At 36.4% G+C, this 17,804-nt stretch overlaps 1 protein-coding gene across 9 annotated transcripts; it reads left to right on the top strand.

Moving 5' to 3' along the window:
- The first annotated feature begins 4,333 nt into the window (after positions 1-4,333).
- On the top strand, positions 4,334-7,411 carry LOC148696912 (ubiquitin-fold modifier-conjugating enzyme 1-like). 9 transcript variants are annotated; one of them, XR_015962869.1, is made up of 5 exons: positions 4,334-4,679; positions 4,808-5,018; positions 5,121-5,182; positions 6,592-6,711; positions 6,940-7,411. XR_015962869.1 is itself a non-coding variant. In XM_088694662.1 (4 exons), exons 2-4 carry the CDS (start codon positions 4,824-4,826, stop codon positions 6,650-6,652), a joined length of 318 nt encoding a protein of 105 aa, XP_088550788.1. In that variant the 5' UTR covers positions 4,334-4,679; positions 4,808-4,823; the 3' UTR covers positions 6,653-7,411. The 9 variants fall into 9 exon arrangements, 2 of the variants coding, with proteins under 2 accessions (XP_088550788.1, XP_088550789.1); XR_015962875.1 differs by lacking the exon at positions 6,592-6,711 and having other exon boundaries at positions 4,808-5,004; XR_015962873.1 differs by having other exon boundaries at positions 4,808-5,004; positions 6,607-7,411.
- Positions 7,412-17,804: the final 10,393 nt, after the last annotated feature.

The raw sequence follows: 17,804 nt of genomic DNA, 5'->3' as shown, positions 1-17,804 counted from the left end.
TCTCTCTTCCAAAATTAAGGAAATTTATTCGACCATATTGGCGGTGTGTATGGGTAGTTTTGCTTTGGTTGATCTTATGCAATACGCTTTTCGTTTGGAAATTCGTCATTAGCCCCATAGAGCAGCTTTTCAAGTAATGGGTAGCGTCAATTCATTGCCGAAGTTGCTGCAGACACCTATATTTAACATGGCTCCGATTCTCCTCTCTGTTTGTCGGGATACAATCACATGGCTTTGCAATACCTGTTTCATCAACTCGAGATTCCTTTTGATGGCAACATAAACTTCTACAAAGTAAGTTGGATCAAAGCTTAGTTGTAATGGTAGAACACTTTCAACACCAATATAAATGCTTTTTTTACAAATTTATTCTAAAATGCTCTGATTTACGGAGAAGAGGATTCAAAGTTGAACGCAATGAGAATGAGGCGGGCACAATGCCTTGGTTAACTAGCTTGACCCAGAAATACAAATGCCTCACATTATTAATTTTGTTATTTTGTGCTGAATAAAATATTTATAGATGATTGCAAGAAGGGTAGTAGTAGGAGTGATCCTACATGGAGATCTTTACCTTGCTTGTGTTTTTTCGAGAATCAATCATCCAAATTATTTGATTTTCTTGCAGACAATAGTTGAGCCATTTAGGACCATCAACAATCGACATTGGAATTATTTTTTGTCCCATAATCCCCCACTACTATATATATCGTCAAACGTGACATTTGTTTGTATTTTTTTTTTTTTATTCATTCGATTTTTTTTTAAGCATAACATAATATAGCATATTTGTATTTTTTATACCATAAAATATTCTTCCTTTAAGTATTACTCAGCTCTAATTTATAGAATTTCCCTTTATCTATTTCTTCCTCTTCATCGAAAGATATATCTTTCAATACAATAGTTATATGACAAGTGGATCTTTTTGGAGGATAACCCCCACTAGTTGAAAAACATGTTTGCACGATGGAGAAAATTTTGTCGCGCAAAACACAAAACGTCGCACAAAAGACCTTTGCGTGACGGCAGTTTGCGCGACGAAGTCTGACATCGCACAAAACAGCTTTGCGTGACAAAGGTGCAACTACGTCGTACAAAGTTTTTTTTTTTTTTTTTTTCTTTTTTTTTTCTTTTTTTTCCTTTTTTTCTTTTGGGGTTCTTGCATTACCTTTTTCTTTTGTGGTATCCACTTGTGTAAATGTTTTAAATTGACGATCGAATTAGTTCATTGTATTCATATAGGTTTAAAGAGTGTAGCTGTAAAAAATCATCAAAATCATAGTTAAAATAACCGTTAAATTGTGATTTTTCGTTTATAGCCGTCGAAAAGGTTTGCCCCGTAACATAATCTCCGAATGTTTGTTTTTTATGATTTTTGGCGTATGCAATCTCGGAGCATATACAAACAAGTTTGACGGTTGGATCGTTGAAACTAGTTTCGTACAATGCGTATCCCATCAAAACAATAGATTCACTAACACTTGGCGTTTATTTATACTTTCACTAAGTATAACATAAGATTTTGTGGTATCCACTTGTGTAAATATTTTAAATTGATGATCGAATTAGTTTATTGTATTCATATAGGATCAAGGAGTGTGCTGGTAAAAAATCATCATAATCGGAGTTAAAATAACCGTTAAATCGTGATTTTTCATTTATAGCCGTCGAAAAGGTTTGTCTCGTTAATTGATATCTAAATTTTTGTTTGTTGTGATTTTTGGCGTATACGATCTCGAAGCATATACAAACAAGTGTGATGGTTGGATCGTTGAAACTAGTTTCGTACAATGCGTATCCCATCAAAACAAAAGATTCACCAACACTTAGAGTTTATTTATACTTTCACAAAGTGTAACATAAGATTTTGTGGTATCCGCTTGTGTAAATATTATAAATTGACGATCGAATATGTTCGTTGTATTCATATAGGGTCAAGGAGTGTAGCTGTAAAAAATCATCAAAATCGGAGTTAAAATAACAGTTAAATCATGATTTTTTGTTTATAACCATTGAAAAGTTTTTTCCCGTTACTGATCTTCGAATGTTTTTTTTTATTTGTGATTTTGGCGTATTCGATCTCGAAGTATATATAAAAAAGTTTGGCGGTTGGATCGTTGAAACTAATTTAATACAATGTGTTTCCCATCAAGTTCAATGGTGTGTGTAGATATATATATATATATTATTTACCAAGTAGATTTTAATTTATTTATTTTGTACTCATAAGCAAAAGGGCTAAAAAAAAAAAAAAAAAAAAAAAAAAAAAAAAGGTTGTGCGACGTAGGTGTAACTACGTTGTGCAATGTAACACCTACGTCGTGCAAACTTTTTTTTTTGTTTCCTTTCTTTTGGGGTTCTTGCATTGCTTTTTGCTTTTGTGGTATCCACTTGAGTAAATGTTTTAAATTGACGATTGAATTAGTTCATTGTATTCATATAGGTTTTAAAGAGTGTAGCTATAAAAAATCATCAAAATCAGAGTTATAACCGTTAAATCGTGATTTTTTGTTTATAGCCGTCGAAAAGGTTTTTCCTGTAACATAATCTCTGAATGTTTGTTTTTTGCAATTTTTGGCGTATGCAATCTTGAAGCATATACAAACAAGTTTGACGGTTGGATTATTGAATTGACGGTTGGATTTTGTGGTATCCACTTATGTAAATATTTTAAATTGACGATCGAATCTGTTCATTATATTCATATAAAGTCAAGGAGTGTAGCTGTAAAAAATGATCAAAATTGGAGTTAAAATAACCGTAAAATCGTGATTTTTCATTTATAACCGTCGAAAAGTTTTGTCCCGTTACTTGATCTCTGAATGTTTGTTTTTCGTACAATGCATTTCCCATCAAAACGATAGATTCTCTAACACTTAGAATTTATTTATACTTTCATTAAGTATAACATAAAAATTTGTGGTATCCACTTGTGTAAATATTTTAAATTGACGATCAAATTCATTCGTTGTATTTATGTAGCTGTAAAAAATCATCAAAATCAGAGTTAAAACTACCGTTAAATTGTGTTTTTTTTTTTTATAACCGTCAAAAAGTTTTGTCCCGTTACTTGATCTCTGAATGTTTACTTCTTGTGATTTTTGGCGTATGCGATCTCGAAGCATATACAAACAAGTTTGATGGTGGATCGTTGAAACTAATTTTGTAAAATGTGTTTCCCATCAAGTTCAATAGTATATATATTTACTAAGTAGATTTTAATTTATTTATTTTGTACTCATAAGCAATGGTATATATATTTACTAAGTAGATTTTAATTAATTTATTTATTTACTAAGTAGATTTTAATTTCGTAAGTGCAACTGCATCAAGCAAAGCTGTTTTGCGCGACGTAGATGTACCTACATCGCGCAAAGCTATTTTGTGCAACGTAGGTGTAGCGTCACGCAAAGTTTTTTTTCTTCTACTTTTCTTTTGGGGTTCTTGCATTGCCTTTTTCTTTTGTGGTATCTACTTTTGTAAATGTTTTAAATTGACGATCGAATTAGTTCATTGTGTTCATATAGGTTTAAAGAGTGTAGATGTAAAAAATCATCAAAATCAGAGTTCAAATAACAGTTAAATCGTGATTTTTTGTTTATAGCTGTCAAAAAGGTTTGTCCCGTTACATAATCTCTGAATGTTTGTTTTTTGCGATTTTTGGCGTATGCGATCTCGAAGCATATTCAAACAAGTTTGATGATTGGATTGTTGAAACTAGTTTCGTACAATGCGTATCCCGTCAAAACAATAGATTCACTAACACTTGGAGTTTATTTATACTTTCATTAAGTACAACATAAGATTTTGTGGTATCCACCTGTGTAAATATTTTAAATTGACGATCAAATTAGTTTATTGTATTCATATAGAATTAAGGAGTGTAGTTGTAAAAAATCATCAAAATTGGAGTTAAAATAACTATTAAATTGTGATTGATCGTTTATAGCCGTTGAAAATGTTTGTCTCGTTACTTGATATCTAAATGTTTGTTTTTTACGATTTTTGGCGTATGCGATCTCGAAGCATATACAAACAAGTTTGACGGTTGGATCGTTGAATTTAGTTTTGTAGAATGTGTAACCCATCAGAGCAATAGATTCACTAACACTTAAGAGTTTATTTATACTTTCATTAAGTATAACATAAGATTTTATGGTATGCATTGATGTAAATATTTTAAATTGACGATTGAGTTCATTCATTGTATTCACATAGGGTCAAGGAGTGTAACTGTAAAAAATCATCAAATTTAAAGTTAAAATAACCATTAAATCGTGATTTTTCGTTTATAATTATCGAAATGTATACATACGACGTCATAATGTATATATGCGTTGCGCAATGTGTTAAAAATTTGGAGGTAGTTGTGTAAAAATGAGGCGCCTTTTTTTTTTCCCCCAAATTTGAACAAAATGGGAGTGTAAAAATTTGGTCTCTCTTCCTTCTCTCTCGCTCGGTCTCTCACATCTTGCGCAGCAGCCTGAGCCTTGAGCCTTGAGCCTTGAGCCTGTTCTCTCTCTGTCTCAGTCTTCAATCACTCTCTCAAACTCTCTGTCTCTCTTTCCCAAGACCATCACTCGATTTCTCTCTATTTATGCCTTCATCCAATAAACTTTCACAAGCCTCCATCTCGGCCAAGCTCGCGCCGCTGTCAATTTCGATGTCCTCTTCAGGTTCGCACATTCAATCTCATTATTTGCATATTTAATTTAATGATTGTGGTCAGATCCATGGTTGAAAAGGATGGGTCTGCACAGGGAATTGTGTTCAGCCAGTTCGCATCGTTCTTGGATATTTCAAGGTTCGAATACACCCAGATGAACAAGTCCAATGACAACGATTGGTTCCGAATCTCCGCTGCCAATCCCGAGGGTACACAATGGACTGGCAAGTGCTGGTACGTCTACAACCTCCTCAAGTACGAGTTCGATCTCCAGTTCGATATGCTCATCACCTACCCCGCCACCGCATCGGAACTCGAGCTCCCTCAGCTAGACGGTAGGACCCAAAAGGTCGGCCTTATTTTGATTTTACGATTTTCCCTCTTCCACCATTTTTGTTTTCTGATTGTAATTTAAGTCCATTAATTTCTGGGTAATTTTGGATTGGTTCAGATGTATAGAGGGGGGAAGATCTGCTTGACAGTGCATTTCAAGCCGCTTTGGGCCAAGAACTGGTGATTTTTCTATCCTTGCTGTCTTTAATTTGTTGTATGTGTTGAATTATTGTGAATTTTTTTATCTGTTTGGTCACTGAGAAATTATAAGAAATGAAAGGAAGGTTGTTTTTTATTTTATTTTTTATTTATTTATTTTAATAATTTTTTTGTTGGGAAATTTGTAATATTTGGGTTCACTTGAGATTTCGAAATCAGCTATGAACTCGGCTCTTAATTTGCTTTAGAAGATATGACATAACTTAACAATAAAAACTCAAATGTTGTTGCAACTGACAAGGAAAACTCGAAAGTGTTCGGCTTTTTGATTATTTGCTTCGAGCAGAAAATTAGGATGCATGGTTTGTATATTTCAATATGTTAGTCTTCTGTTTCTGAAAACAATTTATGTATTTAGATTAAGTATCTTTGCCTCTGTGAGAGGAATTTCTTTTCGCATAACATGACTTACCTTGCATTTTCTTTGTGGAAGAATTATGTTTGTGTTCTTTTCTGTGGATGGGAAGTAATTTGTGTAAAACTTGCGCAACGCATTTTCTTTTTCCTTAATTTGAATTGTAGTGAGAAACATCCGTCTGTGGAACTTTTTCTTTTCATGGCATTCACATGGTAATTGATTACCATGAAAGTGTTAGTCTTCCTTTAATCTCCAACAAGGAACCTACTCTAATCTCTTCGGGAAATCATTAATGCAAACAAACAACGTGCTCATTTGTTTAATTAAACATGTTTGGAGTTATCGGCTAGTAGTACTTATGATCTTTCTCATGTTATGCAGTCCAAGATTTGGTATGGTACATGCACTTTGTTTGGGTCTTGCACCATGGCTTGCTGCATTCATGCTTATAAGAATAGCACATGGTTTTTCTTTTTTATATGAAGTTTATGAAAAGAGGATTGTGGCTGAAGCTGGATGCTTCACAGTATCGTAAGAAATAATGTTTTAGCATAAATTTTCTATGATTGTACATCTCGGTTATTAATATTAGATCAGAAAAAAAATTTGGGCTTCCAATTGCTGGTTTTAACTAGTTATTGCCTAATGACCAATTTTAGATATCTTCAAATTTGCACCGTCTCCAATGACCCTTCTCAGTTAATATTTGACATACATATGCACATATACACCATACAGAGCGACATAGTCCAACTCTCAAAAACTTTGTTCGAGTATTAAGCTCTAGTGATAAGCCACAAGATACAATTTCCATAGCATAATCAAATTTTCGAGGTTTTGATTTAGATGCAATATATGCATGAACGTTAAGGCTTATGTGATCAGTTAACATCATTGAACGTTAAGGCTTATGTGATCAGTTAATTTCTTTGAATTTCATCATATCTTGATTATTCTAAGTAGCCTTCTTCAGTTGAATACTTGAATAAGATATGTGGATTAAACTTTGAAGGTTGACATTTTCTAGAGGGACTTCATCCTTGATCCTGATGAACCGAGAAAGGATAAGGTGAAGGGTGCTAACCTCAGGTGGCATTACCCACATTTGTCTGTCATACCAGCCACTCTCTTTGTAAGTATAATTGTTGATACTAGCCTATCACCAACATAACTCCATCCTTGCAGTACGGTAATTATATGATTTACTTGCTTTAAATGTTCTACAATGAGAGACGTTCTACTAAACAAATATTAAGCATGAAAATTGCTTGAATGTGCTTGTTTTTTTTCTCATTGCTTACAATACTACTGTTTAATGTTTCAATATGAAATTTCAAGCCTTGCATTTGTTTTCGTGCAGTCCATACATACCGGGGAACCTGTAGTAATATATGTTCTCTGGTATTCGGGGCTGGTAGAATTGAATCCATGGCTGTTTAGCAGGTTCATAATCTATCATGAGTTTATCTTTTCTCAAAGGGCCCCCTTAATATAATTTTTCAAGAGTTCTACCTATACAAGTACAAATTTTTTTTCTTGATCCATATGCTTATGTCCGTGCAAATAGAGAGAGGCAACAATTGCTGAGGCTAAAGCATTAGGGGTAGTAGTTCGCTCTCAAGGTCCTTTGTTTGGAGGTGTTCAAAAAATGTGAAGTCTTCAAGTGACAATGTCCTTGTTTGTTGGAGGTCTTTGGATAGTTTGATATTTCTTTGTATATCTCATCGTTTTGTTGTTTACTTTAGAAGATTACTTGTTTTTTCTTTTTTTGTTCAGACATCTTGTATGCACATTTTCATATATTTTATAATTAAATACTTTTGCCTGGTTAATTAATTATTGTTTAGAATTTAATTACAATATTTATAAAAAATTTTTAAAAAAAAAAAATTTGACCGAAACATAAAAAAGGGTTTTGCGCGACGCATGTCTTCCATTGCACAATATTTGTCAAAAATTTAAAAAAGGGGTTACATTTATCTCTTTACAGAGTATTCTCACTAGGTGACCGAAGCAACCTTGTGAAGGTCACAAGCTTGTCACTTTACGTTGTTCCAAAGTTTAACTAATTTTGTGTATCAACAGTTGGCATCGTTTGTGGAAATGACATTAATTCTTACTCTCACCAGCTTTGTCAGATTGGTTTCTATCGTGCGTACACTCTCATTTGATAAGGCATCCCTCTCCAACATGGGGAGCGAAGGAGGCTACAACATGCAGAAAAGCACCCTTTGCATGCCTAGTGTGAGGCAACAAATGAGGGAAACGAACAAGCCTGCTCTTCAAACTATAGTCAAAGAGGTTAGAACTTAGAATAAAATAAAATAAAATGGCAATAAGAAATGAGATCCTTCAAGAATAGTATGAGACGGTCTTCGAGAGGCTATACAGACTCAGTCTCAAGAGCCATCGTCCTCGTGACTATGGATCAACACATAGGTACCCACCAACGCAAAGTTTCACATGTCTTTAACAATGGAATTCTTAATGAGGATCAGCCTTATACCTAAGATATTGATCAACATGAGACTTCTCTCAACCTAGCTGCTTCAGACCAAAGCAAATGGAAGAAGACATCTCCTTGTAAAAGGAATGGAATGATCAAAAGCTAGTTATCGTGACTGTCAAGACCTCTTGAGGCATTGTCGAGAAAAACCTATCCACATAGACTCAAGGATCATTGACCCAAGGGTCATCGAAGGAATCATTCACTTAACACAACCAAGGTCAACTACTAACCTAAGGAAGAAACGACAAGACTTAGAGGAACAAGGAGGTGTTTGAGACTCGGGGGACTTCCAACAGGTATTTCCCGAAAGCCAGTATGGTGAATCCAACAAAAAGTCACATACTTTTGAATAAACTTCCCCATTTCTAAGAAATCATGGAAACTTACGAATGAGGGTTCCAATAGTCCTTGACTCCACTCAGGACCCCCTTATCTTGTTGCTTCTCAAGGAACTGAGCAAACTAAAGGCCAAACGTCATGCCAAGGTACCTGACTGGAATCAGCTGAGGCCAGGCCCTCTGGCAATAAGGATCTTTGGCACCGTTTTACAAGGAGAAACACAACAGAAGCTTGGTTTGCTATCATAAATTGGGAGGGAAGATCCAATTGAGCATATCCATCTCTTTGAATCCACCATGGCATACCGAGGCATAGTAATGAAGAACGATGTCTCATTTTCCCCTTCATTCTATCTTTGGGACCTCTTAATTGGTATTGTCGTCTTCAACCTGATACAATAGATTATTTCACTACGCTTAAGAGACTTTTTGTGGTGCAACGCATCTTCTAGGCTGATTGCGTACACTCCGCTGATGATTTATACCCCATTTGTTAGAAGTCAAACTAGTCATTACGTGAATATGCCCGTAGTTTCAACCATGAGTATTCTTTTTGCGCTATGATAGATTATAAAACAGCACTCAGGGCCTTCACAGTAGGTGCCAACACACTTTTTCCCTTTGGCATGTGTTACAATGTGCCTTGACAACTCGTCATTATTCTCACCCACTTAGTAATGCAGGCACTCACCTTCGTATCACCAACGAGGTGATGAAAGGTACAACTCATACTCTAATAAATAATTTTTTTTCCTTTGGCAAATTACCACCCTTTCCACCAACTAGGTAATGAAAGAACTCAGCTTCGTCCACTAACTAGGTCATGGAAAGTACAATGAGTACTCCACTCTTTTCACTAACCAGGTAATGAAGGAACTCACCTTGTATCAAGGGTACTACTCGTACTATAATATATAATTTTATCGTTCAATAGTAGCGATGCTTTAATAAGCCAACAAAGGCTTCTGTGTATGTGTAATACTTTGACAAGTCTGAAGCTTTATTAACCTAGAAAACTACATATCGCATACAAAGGCTAAACTTTTACAAGACTATTTGACATCAAAATGTGAAGCGGTCACTTGCAAAACTCTTCCGTCCTCTTACATCTACTTCAAATATTTCTCTCTTCAACAATGCAAACACTACAACCCCAATGTGGGTTCTAAAGGCCACTATTGGGAGGTGAATAAATTTATAGCTTCCAAAAGGCTTCAAGCAACTCATAGGCTTCAACTCTTCAATGGCTAAATTAGCACCATACAGTATGAAACGCTATTAACATCTCCTTCAACTGTACCAGAAGGTCAAACATTATAGCTTCAATAAATTAGTTGGGTTCCCATGGTATAGTTCGAAGGAAACTCATTTATAGGCTTTCTAAAAGCCTCAGGCATTTTCTACTCCAACATTTAGAAGAACTTCGAAGTCACAAGCTTCGATAAACTATACAGCCACGTTAACAACATGCAAGCATTATATCTTAGCTTTACTTACCAACAATGGTAAATGGAAACTTCGGTGGGTTATGCACAATAGTGTCCAAGGAAAAATCGTATTGTGCCAATTATGTAACTGTTCAACAATGCAAGAATAACCCAACAAAAAAATTGCTTTCACAGTCTTGATCAAGACCGTGTGAAGCAAAATCAATTTATATGTTTCCTCCGAACCTTCAATTACTATAACATCTGGTTTGCCTCACACACGTGGAAGCAAATCTATTTATGTGGTCACTCCTACATTTTCTTGTCTCTAGTTCAAAAAAAAAGAAGGGGGGGGGGAGGGAGGCTAAAAATAAAAAGTCAACATTAATTAAAAATTAATAGTAGTTTAAATAATTATTGATTATTAATCAACAAACAATTAATTAATTATTTTATGACATGCGGAGGAGGCTAACAAAGCTTCGACGAATAGGATATAACTACTACTTCTAGAGTGTGCGAAGCAACATCAATATATGGAGTGGTTGAAACTTGAAAAAACTTCTACCTTTCAAGCTAAGTGTCCATAGAAAAAAGTTTTAACCACTCAAGCGATGTGCGTAAAGGAAAAAGCTTCAACCAGTCAAGTTATGTGCCCAAAGGAAAAAGCTTCAGCCACTCAAGCTAGGTGCCCAAAGGACAAAACTTCAACCATTCAAGACATTTGTCCAAAGGAAAAAGCTTCAACCACTCAAGTTATATACACAAATGAAAAAACTTCAACCATATTTTCTTTTCTCGGAAAAAAAAAAAAAAAATGGATTTGGGCTTAAGAAAAAAATATAAGACACCTCCTTCAGAGGATTGATAGGAGATTTAGGGGACACTCATTATATGCTAATACACTTTAGTACTCGAAAATTTCGTGAGTACTCAGCAACTTGGGTTTTGCAAGTCCCTAACCAAGAAGCTTTCCTCACTCAGGAACTTGGGGGAGCATTGTTTGTTTCTTACTTCACCACCCCCAAAACTACTAAGGACCGGTTAACTTCATACCTTCAAGGACCACTGAAGAGTTCATGTGGAGGAACCCTTGCCGAAGCACATGAGTTTCTCACCAATAAAGAGACCAATCACAACACCACATGCATCAACATAAAAATGAAACTCCTAGAGTCCCACAACAACCGCGAACAAGAGCCGAAGACTCTCATCAACTATACAAGGAGACCATTTACGTAAAATTAATTCCTAATATCTTTATTGTGCTTAAACTCGTGATTAGAACTCACTAATGATGATTATGCTTAAACTTATGTCTTTTGTAAAATCTTCATTATTAATAAGGACTCCTCAACCCTCGTGGACGTAACCCAATTTAAGGTGAACCACGTACATCTTGTTTTGCATCCCTACCTATATCTCTTTACATATTATCCTCACCTGATGACCAGAGCAACCTTGCGAAGGTTACAAACTTGACACTTTACATCGTTCCAAAGTCTCATTGATTTTGTGTGTCAACATTTGTAAATAGTTTCTTACAAGCAATTGAGCCCGCAGATGCCGTGAGTTTTGAAACTGTGTTAAACAAGTGAAGATATTAAAATATAATAGCATCTTTATGTTTAACTAAGAATAAAAAAAAGATGGTTGTAGTATATAGCAAAAGTTTTAAAACTCTTTATTTCTGCTTTCTTAGTAAATTTGACAAATACATAAAATCCAATGTTCGACCAATTCAAGTGTATTCTTTTTCTTTTCTTCTATCAAATTTGTCATGTCACCCAAGGTCATATGCAAAGTCAGCTAATTGAAAACATTTGAGTTTTGTGCAAAAAGTTGAGTTCGCTTTAATTGAAAAAATAATCACTAATACAATTAGGCAAGAAGGGGAAAGTGATAATCATGTGGAGTTGGAAATATTTTGACTTCAACAAGAAGATATTGACAAGGTTTTACGTATGTACCCGCATGCTCCCAAAAAAAAAAAAAAAGTTGTCCCAAACAATAGTAGAGAAATATTTTAGTCCATCTTAAACTTTTATTTGGGGCCTTACTTAGTTTTGTACTTATTAACAATTACTACTATGTCGAGGCGAGTTTCTTTACAACAAGACCAAAAAAAATGATAAGTTATTACAATGTGGTATTTATAACTGAACCCAAACTGGGACCATAACTGTTTATGACAATAAATAGGGTAAATTACACTTTACCATCTCAAGTTGGGGGTATTTTACAATCGCATACAACATCTTCAAAACATTTCACTTTCATACCTCATCCACTAATTTATTTCAATATAGTACCTTAGTTACATTTTTCATCCATTGATTTGTTAAGAGCTGACGTGGCTGCCACAGTTGTGCCACGTGGCTGCCAAATTTGTGCCACATGGCAATTTTTTTTTAAATAATTAATTAAAGAGAAGTTATTAAAAAAAAAAAAAACCCAAAACCCATCTTCCTCGAGATCCCCTATACCCGGCAACCTAAAATCCCTATCCTACCCCATCCCCACCTCCCCTGCAACCTCTCCACCCCCACCTCCCCCACAACCCCCTACCCCACCCCATCTGTACCTCACCCAATCGCTACCTCCCCTGCAACCCCCCACCTCGTTCCACCGCAACCCACCTCACTGAAAACCCTAAAAAAACCTACTCGGGTTTTTGGAAGCGAGAGTTGCAAAAGACACATAGAGGTGACCCCACAGAGACGAGGAGAAGAAGACAGGTCGGGTCTTGTAGCTACTTTCTCCTTTTCAATCCACTTCCCTAATCTCTCTCCCTCTCTCTCCCTCTCTCTCTCTCTCTCTCTCTCTTCTTTCTCTTCTTTCTCTCTTCTTTTTCTCTCTAGAATTCCCTTTACTTTGCCCTACCCAAAACCCCCACTGCCTCACTTCGTCTTAGGAATTCGATTCCCCTTTTTGATTTCGGGGTTTTGGGTGGGGCGGGGGGTTGCAGGGGAGGTAGGTGTGGTGTGGGGTGGGGAGGTTGCGGGGGAGGTGAGGGTGGGGTGGGAGGGAGGGTTTAGATTGTAGGGAAGAGGTGGGGTCTTGGGGAAGAACATGGGTTACGGCTTTTTTTTTTCTTTTTTTTTTTTAATTTTTTTTATAAAGTTTCTTAAATTAATTCTTTTTAAATGAATAAAAAATTATTATTTTTGCCACGTGGCACAAATTTGGCAGCCATGTCAGCTCTTAACGGATCAATGGATGGAAAATGTGACAGAGGTACTATACTGAAATAAAATAGTAAGTGAGGTATGAAAGTGAAATGTTGCGAAGATATTGTATGCGATTGCAATAGACCCCAAACCTGAGGTGGTAAAGTGTAATTTACCCCTATAAATAAGTTATTCCTTTATAGAAAGAGGTTTTACTATAGCATTCATAGCTTTTATAGCTTTTTATTGAATTATTAAATCTCAAAGAATACTTACATTATTGAAAGGAAACACAAATGCAGAAGGAATTGAAATACAAATACATAAACAGGAAAATTATCCACTTAAATGTTTATAATGAACAATAACTTTCTTTTAATTTCTTCAATTCTTCTTAAGCAAATTTTTGAACCAATGTGCTGAGAATTTTGGGCGTCTTTTCAGCCCATCATTATAATCCACGTAGTTTAATCCAAATTGGACGGTGTATCTAGAAGCCCATTCAAAGTTGTCCAACAATGTCCATGGAAAGTATCCCTTCACTTTCGCACCATTTATGCATACACATACACAAATGTTCAAATGGATTGGGTCAATATAATGAATAAATAACCATAACGTAAGAAGGCTAGGCAGCATATAGCCTTAATTAATTTGTTAATAACTACTTACTTGATCACCGCTTGATGGTAACACAGATGACGGTAATGGTAGTCAATTCTACTAGTATCATGAAGAGCCTCGTCAAGTGATAGTTTTGGATTGTTCAACTCTGATACACCTACGTACATATTATTGGACAAAAAATTAAATTTATTTTTTTCCTCTAAAAATATAAAAAAACGTGTAGTTTCATTTTACACCATTATAAATATGTGGACCAATAAAAAAACGTGTAGTTTCATTTTACACCATCAAAATGATAAATTTGATGTATACCTGTGGACCAATAAGTATTCCAAGATCAGCTGACATAATATTTACAAACATTAGAATACAATTGGTGTAAATATTTGATAGGAGCATATTCATGCGACTTAAATGGCTTGTTCTCGTACATTTACGTTATGATTCTTTAGTTATTTTAGTTCTTTATGCTTCTTTTGTGTGTTTTCAGGTTCTAAGGGCTTAGGGAGCAAGAAAGTGCATTTTGAGGCTATTTGGAGCATTTTTGGGCATGGATTGGATAGCTTATCCATGGAGCCAAAGTTTGGACGAAATTGAAGACTTGAAGTAGGAAAGTTAAATCCTAAAAAGACCTCATGTTTGAGCATCATTGAAAACTCCTACGCATTTTAGAACACAAAAACAACATTCCTAGCAACCTTAGGACATTGTCGTGTGTTTCCTTGTGTCTCCCTTCCTTGCCATGCAAGGAAGGGCTTTGTTCCCTATTTTAAATACTTAAACACTACCACTTATCATTCACCACATATCATTCACCATTTATCATATCATACATTCATTTATCACTTATCATAATCATTCACTTATCACTTAACATATCATACACTTATCACTTATCACTCATAATCACCTACAACATCCACCTACTTCACCTACAACATCCTACAACATCCACCTACTTCACCTACAACATCCACCTACTCACCTACAACATCCACCTACTTCACCTACAACATCCACCTACTCACCTACAACATCCACCTACTTCACCTACAACATCCACCTACTTCACCTACAAATGACATAGCCATATGTTCCCTCCACTACTCCTATAAATACCCTTGCATTCATTCATTCAAGTCATCATCTCATTTTCATACACAACACACCACAAACACTTCCATTCCTTCTTTGCCGTGAGTCCTACTTCATTTCCAGCATCATTCCCTTCTATTTCCACCACTTCCCAACCCTCCAAACCACTCCTCATCCATTTCCATAATCCCCCAAACCTCACCTTAGACCTTGTGCTACAACAACGAGGAAGATAAGAGGGCCTAAACGTTCATACAATTCAAGTTGAGTTGTTGGAATGTTTGGGTGTTTCTTTGATTTCAAAGTTTAAATTCAATTCTCTTTGTTTTGTACGTATAAGGATTGGAAGAGAAGAGTGCCTAAACGTTCATACAATTCAAGTTGAGTTGTTGGAATGTTTAGGTGTTTCTTTGATTTCAAAGTTATGAGGAACTAAACCCTTTTTGGCTAGGGGTGATTTCAATACCATGATTATTTATGTGATATGAATTGATGAATTCCGGTTATGAACTCTTGATTCGTGAATGCAATTGGCTTAACTATTTGATGATTAACTTATTTGTGTTTGTTGATTGAGGGTCGACACTTAATTAGCATGCATGAATATGTGGCTAAAGTTTAAGAAGGTTTCACATAATCGTTACTAACTTATACTTGAAAGTAGTGAAGGTCGCTTGTCACGATCGCGTTAAGTTTAATTCTTAGCATGAGTAACATGATGTCATAGTTGCAAATGCTTTGTCAATGCTTATGGTTTTCATTATTCTTAATGATCTTCGATTGTATCTCTATTATGATGACATGTAGGGAACTTTTGAGAATGTTTTGGGTTGTCGAATGATGCCATCCAATCCAATAATATAAGGAAAATCTGAGGGTTAACTAGTGATGTCACGGTTAATTTGGGGCATTGTCGTTCATAATTCAATGAAGGAATAACTGGAAATTGATTCATATGCATAAATATCATGTGTGGAGAAAGAACCTCTAGCTAATTCACCAACCATCTTGTTTCACAACACTTGTTTACAATCTGTCCATTTTTGCATTTTGTTTGTTTATTTCAACTTCGTCAAAACTAAAACCCCCTTTTTTATTTTTCCTTGTTCCCAAGTGTCTTAAATTTGTTTTAATTTAGTTTTTATGTTTTTAAGTCAATTTAGAAGGTTTTAGCAAGCCCTCCTAATCCCCGGTCTAGAACGATCCCTCACTTATCCATTCTACTACAATTGTCAAACGAGGGTTTAATTTATGCGCGTATAATTCTCGCATCAAATTTTGGCGCCGTTGCCGGGGATTAGCAACTTTGCTAATCCTTTGTCTTTATTTTTATTTTTTTTGTTTTTCGTGCATTCTTATTTTAGATTCTTAGTTTGTTTGTTTCCTTGTTTTTTAGGTACTGTGTATGACTCGTAGCTCTCGGCCTATTATAGAGAACATCTCCGACTTTGACGGTGATTTTGAACGCACTTTGAGGAGAACGAGGAGTCAACAAGAGCCACCACAACCTCCACCACAACCTGGGCTTGAAGAAGACGAAGTAGGTGTAGAAGAAAAGCCCACGGATCAGATTTTTGAAGAAGAACAAGCCATGGCAGCAGATAATAGAACCATCAAGGAGCTTTCGGCCTCGGGTTTGGATAATGCATTGCCTCTTTGTATCCAATACCCCACGGCTGCCCAAGGCAAGACCGATGAATTTGAACTCAAATCCAGTTTGTTACACCATATTCCGAAGTTCCATGGATTGTCTATGGAAGACCCCAACAAACACTTGAAGGAGTTCGAGGTGGTTTGTTCGAGCATGACCCCCGTCAATGTGGATGGGAGTATATTGAAGATGAAGGCCTTTCCATTTTCACTTATGGACAAGGCCAAAGATTGGCTCTACGAACTAGCCTCGGGAACTGTGACTTCGTGGGAGAGTATGAAGCGTGCTTTCTTGGAGAAATTCTTCCCTACTTCGAGAGTGATTCTCTTACGGAAGAAAATTAGTGGTATTCAACAGAATCATGGTGAGACATTCTTGGCTTATTATGAGCGCTTCAAGGGCCTTGTAGCTTCATGTCCTCAACATCAAATGAAGGAGGAACTTCTCCTTCAATATTTCTATGAGGGCCTCCTTCCTATCGAACGTCAAATGCTTGATGCATCAGCGGGAGGAGCATTGGTTGACAAAACACCAAGGGATGCCAAGGTTCTCATAGCCAACCGAGCGCTCAACGCTCAACAATATGAAGGAGTGGGCCAAAGGGAAGCCCCACGGCAACAAAGTGTAAATGAGGTGAATGCTATTTCTGAAATTCAATCACAACTTGCTAATCTTACTTCTCTTGTTTCTCAGGTTGTGATTGGTCCAAAAGCACAAGAACACCAAGTCTGTGACGTGTGCTCAATTCAAGGGCATCTATCCGACAAGTGCCCTCAACTAATCGAGAATGGTGGGTGGGAATCTGCCAATGCAATTGGTTTCCAAGGACCAAATCAAAACAACCCATACTCAAACACTTACAATGCCGGATGGAGGGACCATCCAAACTTCAAATGGAGGGAGCCACAACAAGCTGCCCAACAAGGAGGATTTAGGCCAAACCCCCCTGGTTTTTATTCCAAGCCGTATGCACCCCAACAATCCCAACAACCTTCGGCATCATCTCATTCAGGTACGTCTTTGGAAAGTAATCAAGCTATGCAATTACTAACCTCTATTTCGCAGGGGTTGCAAAATCAAAACAACCGGATAGAAAATAACGAGAAGGAGATGATGGATATGAAGAAACAAATAGGGCAGATTTCTGAGTTCCTTGGACAGATTAGAGAGCAAGGAAAGCTTCCTAGCTCAACCACAGTCAATCCAAAGGGAGGATTCGAATCCGCCAAGGCCATCACCCTAAGGGGTGGAAAAGAAGTTGGGACCGAGCCAAACAATCCCAAATCTGCCCAAAAAGTAGATGAAGAGACGACACAACCTGAGGAAGTGTCTAGCTCACCCACGGTAAGGGTGAAAAACCCAATGCCGCAAGCCCCCAATCACCCTAACTCGGCCAAATCAGGTAATT

The sequence above is a fragment of the Pyrus communis genome, chromosome 5, assembly GCF_041283825.1.
Source record: "Pyrus communis isolate YQ-2024b chromosome 5, ASM4128382v1, whole genome shotgun sequence".
Classification (NCBI taxonomy): domain Eukaryota; kingdom Viridiplantae; phylum Streptophyta; class Magnoliopsida; order Rosales; family Rosaceae; genus Pyrus; species Pyrus communis.
This window is presented reverse-complemented; position numbering and strand designations above follow the sequence as displayed.

Excerpts from the sequence above, each read along its gene's own strand:
- LOC148696912 (XM_088694662.1), top strand. The coding sequence starts at position 4,824 with ATGAACAAGTCCAATGACAACGATTGGTTCCGAATCTCCGCTGCCAAT. Across the intron at positions 5,019-5,120 it reads TAGACGGTAGGACCCAAAAG|ATGTATAGAGGGGGGAAGAT; the intron begins GTCGGCCTTATT and ends GGATTGGTTCAG. Across the intron at positions 5,183-6,591 it reads CCGCTTTGGGCCAAGAACTG|GTTGACATTTTCTAGAGGGA; the intron begins GTGATTTTTCTA and ends TAAACTTTGAAG.